Source organism: Chinchilla lanigera, unplaced genomic scaffold (assembly GCF_000276665.1).
Source record: "Chinchilla lanigera isolate Chin_1 unplaced genomic scaffold, ChiLan1.0 scaffold00044, whole genome shotgun sequence".
Lineage (NCBI taxonomy): Eukaryota > Metazoa > Chordata > Mammalia > Rodentia > Chinchillidae > Chinchilla > Chinchilla lanigera.
This window is the reverse complement of record NW_004955445.1, coordinates 6,899,258-6,907,112: the sequence shown is the minus strand read 5'-3', so window position 1 is coordinate 6,907,112 and position 7,855 is coordinate 6,899,258. Positions and strand designations below refer to the sequence as shown.

The 7,855-nt window shown below is 47.5% G+C and overlaps 1 protein-coding gene across 4 annotated transcripts in view; it reads right to left on the bottom strand.

The window, feature by feature from the left end:
• Atp9a (ATPase, class II, type 9A) overlaps positions 1 to 7,855 on the bottom strand; it is a 114,577-nt gene that overhangs the window by 84,401 nt on the left and 22,321 nt on the right. For all 4 annotated transcript variants that reach the window (XM_013518320.1, XM_013518319.1, XM_013518321.1 and 1 more), the window contains exon 4: positions 466 to 574. In XM_013518320.1, coding sequence (XP_013373774.1) covers positions 466 to 574 — 109 coding nt within the window. The remainder of the gene's footprint in view (positions 1 to 465; positions 575 to 7,855) is intronic.

Below are 7,855 nucleotides of genomic sequence, written 5' to 3'. Positions count from 1 at the left end.
AAAAAAAAAAAAAAAAAAAAAAATTCCTTCACAGATGCAGCATCTGTACAAAGTAATGCTGCAGGGTCTGATTTGATGGTAAAGTAACCCCTGGTGCAGGAGGATTCCTGACCGCTGTCTGCCCCTCAGGACTGTGCAGCCCCCGCCCAGCCTCCACAGGAACAGGAGGGCCAGGGGGGAGAGGGAGGGGCCAAGCCAGAGAAGGCACAGGATTTAATTCCAGACGCAGGCCGATGACATGCAAGTTATCTACAGGACTCTAAGGGGCTGGTGCAGGCTGCCTGAACCCAGGGACACTGCCAGGTCCCGCCAGGCCCAGACACACGGAGGCCTCCCGGTGCCCAAGCTACTGAGCGGCTGTCAGGCCACGCGGCGCACCACAGCCTGGGCCTTGAACTCTGGTCCCGACTGTCAGCGGCCTGTGATTGAGTTGCAACCCTGTGGCCCCGGAGCCTGGAGGCTGACCTCTTGCTGTGAGCCGGCTGTAGACCTGGGAGTTGACTTCCTTGTCCCGCACGTAGCATCGGATCTCCTCCACCGCCTCACGGATGATGGTGACAGCCAGCACGAAGCCCTGCAGAGAGACAGGACAGAGGGTGAGCCCCGCTGAGGCTGCCTGTGGGCAGAAAAGGCAGGAGGCCGCTCACGCAGGCAGCAGGCGAGGACCTGTGAAGTATTCCACATGCAGCACCACTGCCCCCGGCAACCCGCTCCAGGGCTCGCTGAGGGACCACACTCGATGACACCCGCGACCAGGACATCCACATTCACCACTGCAGAGTACACGAGGGGAAGGAGCCTAGAAACACAAAGTGCCCCCCACAGGTAATGGACAGTGACTGCGGAGTGAGGCCTCTCACGCCCCTGGGCTGGACAGAAAGCCACCAAGTAAGTCATCAGGGGGATCCAAATGCAGGAAGTCTCACTGTCCTCTGCCACATCACTCTCCATCACGGGTGGACAGCGCCAATGGCAAGGAGCACCAGGCAGCAGCTAAAGAGCAAGACCCGTCCGTGGCTCTGACAGCGAGGAAGGGAGACCACCCTTCGAGAACACACAGGCACGCGCCTGCAGTCCCAGCCCTCCAGGAGGCTGACCGCACAGGCGCAAGCCCAGACTGGGCAACTTCATAAAATACAGTCTCAGAGTAAGAAATGAAAGGGCTGGGGATGCAGCTCAGTGAGAAGGCCTTGGGTTCAGTCCCCCAGGAACACACACCCCCCCCACGCAGGTAAACCACAAAGCCAGAGCACTGCTGTATGCTTCCCCGTCCTATGGGAGGAAGGGGGATTAGAAAGGACTTGAAGAGACTCTATCCTTATCTGTAAGGTCTCACGAAGAAATCACATGACAGTGCGGGTTCTATAAGCACCCACTAATAAAAATTAAAACCTTCCCCTACGTCCAGCGCCGCAAGTCATCTGCTGGGGGAGGGGAGGTACCCAGAGCAAGGCTCTGTTTACAATCCAGACTTTCTGCTCTGCTATTGGCACAGACAAAAACAGGCGTTCACTTTCTTATACTCTCAGGCTGTCCATGTTTCTAGTCCTCCCTCCCGTCCGCTCTCTGTCAAAGCTCGAAAGACAGTTCTTTTTTAAATAGAGACGGCACAACCGCCCAGGGGCTGGCAGGGGGTGCCTTGAGAATTTCATTTGCATAACACTTATCCTGTGAAATATATTAATTTCAACTCCAAGAACTTGAAATCTTTTTTTGGTTTTTTTTTCCGGTACCAGGAATCAAACTCACGACCCTGCGCTTGCCAGGCAGGCGCTGTGCCGCTCTTTTATGGAAACCTAATCAGAGACATGCTGCTTTATGAAGCTCTCCCAGAGACATACCTCTTCACAAGGGATGACTCCTGTGTCCCATCAGAGGGAGAGCAAAGCTCCTCCGGCCGGAGGAAAGCAGGTGCGTTCACAGCAGAGGCCTCCAGCCCACAGAGGGCAGGCAGGAGATAGCACTGTAGGAAGCTCAGGCCCAGGCTGGACTCCCGCCCCTGCTGTCATTTTGTTGTTCTAAGCCAGAACCTGGGTGTTTGCTGCTGTTTGTTTTTTCAAATGTTCCGGTCTCTGTTTCTCCCTGTTTGGGCCTGGGTAGATCCCACTGATGTTAACGGCAAGCACGTGATTATACAGAGTGGCTGTGCTCACTAGCCTCCATGCTGCAAATAAATACCACTACGTTATCAGGCCAGCTACAAGCATGCGCGCCCACACACACACACACACACACATGCACACACACATTCATGTACTCAAGCACACACAGTTCTCATTAATCCTATACGCTATCCCTTAGGCTAGAAACTTCTTTACAAAGAGATGCAAATGTAATCCAGAAATAGATTCCAACTGTTGCTTTCGGAGGTCCTTACCATCCACAGATACTGAGGAAGAGCTTCAGTGGGAGGGGGACCGGACTGCCTGAGCTTGTAAAGAACTCACAGCAGTGATAAGACAGGCAACCAGTTTGGAAGGTGCTAAGTCCTTTTTAAAATTTGTACATAAAAAAGAGATTTACTAACAGGTGTGCTATTGCATACCCCAAAACCCAACTACTATGGAGGTTGAGGCAGGAAGGAAGGTGCAAGTTCAAGGCCAGCCTGGGCAACTTAGCAAGATCCTACCTCAAAATAAAAAATAAAAAGGACTCGGGATGTAGCTCAGGGATACCACAGCTGCCTAGCATGCTTGAGGAGTTGTGCTCAACACCCAGTGAGAGATGGAGAGAGAGAGAGATTGATTGATTGGTTGATTGATTGGTTGATTGACTGAGCAAAGCACAGTGGTATGCCTGTCGCCTGTAACCCCAGCTATTTGGGAGTTGAGGTGACAGAATCACTTGCGTGCATGAGTTCAAGATCAGACTAGGCAACAAAGCAAAAGATAGTTTAAAAGAAAAAGAAATCAATTTATTAAAGCACCACTAACCTACAAGAGATAGAAATCAGGAAAGTAGATGCCCCAGAATTGTCAAAACACGACCAGAAAGAGCAGTGGGGAACCTTCTGGGGTGACGCACTTTCTGGTGTTGACTGAGGAGGTGCTCACACGCATGCTGACAGTACCGACTGAAGCGCAAACTAAAGCCCTGCGCCCATCACGCTACGGTGCGTACCACACTTCTCAAGAGCAAAAAGACTCTCGGCCCATTTGATCGTCACACCAGTGACCCCAGCTGTCTCCTGAGGAATTCCTCCCCTTTATAGATTAGCTCCAAGAAAAAAGCTATTAGAAGCCACAACTTAACCCAGGTAATAAAAAACAATGCCATCAGTAGCAGAATTTAAAAACAAAAACAAGAACGTCTGACAATTTCCTCTGTGTCCCAGTATTGTTACTTTTCTCCTCGCTGAGACAAAGCACCCAATATCCAAAGTTAAAGGAGGAAAGGTTTATTTAGACTCATGGTTTGTAGACATTTCAGTTCATGATCAGCTGGCTCGAAGGCAGGGTGGCATGGCAGACAGACATCACAGAGGAGAGAGCTCACCGCAGGCAGAGGCAGCGAAAGCAGCAAGCAATCAGCAGCAGCAGCAGCAGCAGCCCTCTTTCCGTCCCTTATGTTCTATCCAGGCTACCCGGGCAGGTAACACCCAGAACTATGCCAAACCGATCAGTGGACTAATGCAGTAATCACACACCCTTAGTCCCAGCATCACCAACTTAATCCCAGCGTCACACACCCCAGACCTAGCTGCCTCTGAAAATCCCCACCTATGACCGCATGAGGCTTTGAGGAGGCATCTGGACACCACCCATAACAAGCATTTTATTTGCAATAATTCATTTCACTTTCCCAACAAGCCAAGGAGGTAGTCATGATCACCCCTACTTTACAGATGAGGAAACCGAGGCTCAGAAAAGTAGGTTTGTACAACGCAGACCCCTTCAATCACATTCCTGACTGCTACACCCAAACCACGTGGCTCACAGCGTGGTCCTCATCCACAGCTACTGCACTTACACCCAGATTTGAAAATGTGTTCTAGCCAAGGACTGGAGCTTGATCCTCTACATAAAAACCGCTTGAGGAAAATCAGCAACCATCATCAGGAGGCAGACTCTCTGCAATCCCTTCGAAGAGAGGTAGAAATACACAACAAGTATCTTTCACCATAACCTTCCAGAAAAGCTAACTATGCAGGGGCCTCGGATGTGGAGTTAGAAACCACCAGCAGCTGCTTAAGTCTGGAGAGAGCCTGGCCGGCTAATTTCCTCTTCAGCCCAGCAGAGTCCAGGCACCAGCTCCCCACAGTGACCATCATCACTGTCTACTGCAAAGAGGCACTAATGAAAATGTAAACTTCTTAAACAACCACGGCCAGAGGCAAAACCGAGAAAATCAGTAGAGAAGCAGCGGAGATGGTTTAGGATGAGGCCTCAGTTAAAAGAAAAAGTGAAATCCACCGCTGCATACAGTGAAAGGCAGGGCTTCCCGCTTCTCCTGAGAAATCAATGCACCACTTTATCAGGAGACAGGGAAGGAGTGCAGGGCTGTATGGGGACTCTGCCACACCCACTGCTGATAAGACAACAGCAGCACGGACAAAGGGAGCAGTGGATACAGGAAGTCATTACAGCACACTGGTCTCCGCTCACCAACCCCAGGTACCTCTCCAGCCTCTCACAAGGAGGGGGTCACGCTGTTCTAAAGGGTCTCAATGTACAGCAGATCTGTTTCATTTTCTGTACAAACTCCAGAAGGTGCTGAGGGGACTTAAGACATAAGGCCTGCTATGGTAAGAGCAAAAACACTTAGAAGAATGGAAAGCACCAGGAAGATGGCAGAGCGGCAAGCAGCAACAATGCAGCCTCTCCAAGATTCCGAACCCACACACTGGAAAATAACAACTTGGGGAAGAACACAAATGGGTGGACTCCTGGGACCCAGGAAGGAACTGAAGGAAAAATAGGAGCCTACGGAGAAACCGACCAGTCAGACCACAATGCAGAAAAAGGAAAGGACTTGGGCAGGTGTGGTGATACATGCCTGTAATCCCAGCACTCAGGAGGCTGAGGCAGGAGGACCATTGTGAGTTCAAGACCAGCCTGGGTTACAAAGTGAGCTCAAGACCAGCCTGAACTGCATAGTGAGACCCTGTCTCAAAAAGACAAAAAAAAGGAAAAGTAAAGGACAATCACTTTCTCCCTGGCTCCTGGTTCACAGCCAGAGAAAGGAAGACTGAAGATAGAGACACAGTGAAAGCAGGCAGGGGCCCTCCAGGGGCCACACGGAAGGAATACACCAATGCAACAGGGCAGTGAATACCGCACGCTGCATCAGCTGGTGGGAGACTCCAGTCCAAGCGTCTGCCATAAACCCTGGAGAGGGTACCTGGTCGGGCACCATTTTAGGGAGGGGCCAACTGAACCTGGGACTCAGAGCAGCCCCGGGCTGACTTCATCTCAGGGCTCCGGGTGTTGAACTCCCACAGTGACTGGGTGACGGACGACAACGGGAGACATCTACGGTCAGGGAACTGTGGTCAGGCTGGCAGGAGGCACTCAGAGTGCTGTAAGCTAAACAACCCGAGCCTCACCTCCATGGCCAGCTATTTCTCAGTCTTTCACACTCTTGCATAAGCCCGGCCATAGCCACATGCATCTTCACGAGCCGAAGGGAAAACGTTTGTTAAATGTGGCTGAAGTCTCCTCCACCACAGATGCCAACTATAAGGTAAAAGAAGCTATAGGATGTGATATATTTGTACCCCAAGAATTGCTGAGGTGATTTACACTAGGCTGGGCAGGCAGATGGCATGAATGGGTAGGGCACAGACAGACGCACATCATGCTTGAGATCCAAAACGCCAAGGGAGGGAGGGACAGGACATGGCTGCCTTCATGGACACCTTGGGACCCCAAATTATAAAGTACATGCATTACAGGGAGCGGGGACACCCACCAGCAGTCCCAGAACTCGGGGAGGCTGCCTAGGAGGACTGCAAGTTCCAGTACAGCTTGGGGAACTTAGCGAGTTGTCTGTCTCAAAATAAAAAATAAGAGCTGGGTGTTCCACTACAGCACATACCTGTTACCTCAACACTCAGGTGACAGAGTCAGGAGGACTGAGAGCTTGAGAACAGCCTGAGACACATCTGGAGACCCTGCCTCAATACAGAAGGCGGGACAGACCTACGGATCTATCTCGATGCAGAGGCCTCAAGTTTAATTCCCAGTCCCCCAACCAATTCATCAACCATATGCATTACAACTCTCAATAGTTTCATATGATGTGTGTGCAAATCAATAAATATATCACATAAACAGAGGCAAGGACAAAAATCACATGATCATCTCAACAGGCACTGAAAAGGCTTTGACAAAATCCAATATTCACTCATAATAAAAACCCTGGAGAAAACAGGTATAAAATAATTTATACTAATTATAATATAAATATATATTATATAATATATATTGTATATAAATATAAGTATATAATAATTTATCTTATTCCTGATAAAAGGTATTTATAATGAAGGCACTGCCAAAATCATATTAAATGAGGAAAAACTGAAAGCTTTCCTCTAACACCAGGTACAAGACGAGGATGTCTGCTATCAACACTCTTGTTTGATACAGTACTTGAAACTTTAGCCAAAGCAATCAGGCAAGAGAAAGAAATAAAGGGGCTATGTTTAAGAAAGGAAAAAGTCAAACTGTCCTTATTTACAGATGACATAATCCTTTACATAGAAAAACCCAAAAATTCCACCAAAAGATTCTTAGAACTAATAAATTCAGCAAGTAGCAGGATACAAAATCAGCAGCATTCCTACAAATCAATAATGAAGCCACCAATAGAGAAATTAGGAAAATACCATTCACAAAAAAAAAAAGGAAAATACCATTCACAATAGCTTCAAGAAAAATTAAATACTTATGAATTAACCTAACAAAGGAAGTAAAAGACCTCTAAAATGAAAACTAGTCCTCTGAAAAAGGAGATTGAAGAGGACATCAGAAAATAGAAAAACATCCCCTGCTTCTGGAGAGGCAGAACTAAAACTATCAAAATGGCCATAACACCAAAACTAATACTGAGATCAAAATACCAATCATAGAGCTAAAAAAAAAAAAAAAAAAATCCTAAAATTCGTATGGAACCAGAACAGAGCCAGAATAGCAAAAACAATCATGGATAACAAGAGCAAAACAAGAGGCATCACAATTCTGGATTTCAAGTTACATTATCAAGCTAGAGTGATTAAAAAAAAAAAATAGCATGGTACTGGCACAAAAACAGACGTGTTGATCAATGGAACAGAACAGAGGATGCAGAAACGACCCCAGACACATTCAGTTATCTGATCTTTGATAAAGGAGCCAGAAGCACAGCCTCTTTAACAAATGGTGCTGGGAAAACTGGCTATCCACATGCAGAAGATTGAATCCAGACCTAGACCTCTTACCATGAGCTAAACTGAAAGCAAAATGGATCAAAGAACTAAATATTAAAACAGAAACACAATCTGCTGGAAGATCAAATGCATAAAAATCTTGAGCATATAGGCACAGGCAAGGACTTTCAGTAGAACCTCAACTGCACAAGAAATAATATCAAGAATCAACACACAGGGGCCAGGGAGATAGCTCAGTGGCACAGTGCCTGCCTGGCAAGTGTAAGGTCCTGAGTTAGATTCCCGATACAAAACAAAAAAAAATTTTTTTAAAAGAATCAACATTAGGATTATGTCAAATTAAGAAGTTTCTGCAAAACAAATCAAACAACCAATAAAGAGAACTACAGAATGGAGACAAAATTTGTCAGCTACTTCTTGGACACAGGACTAATATTCAGAATATGCAAAGAACTCAAAAAATTAGATCCCCCCCAAAATAAAAAA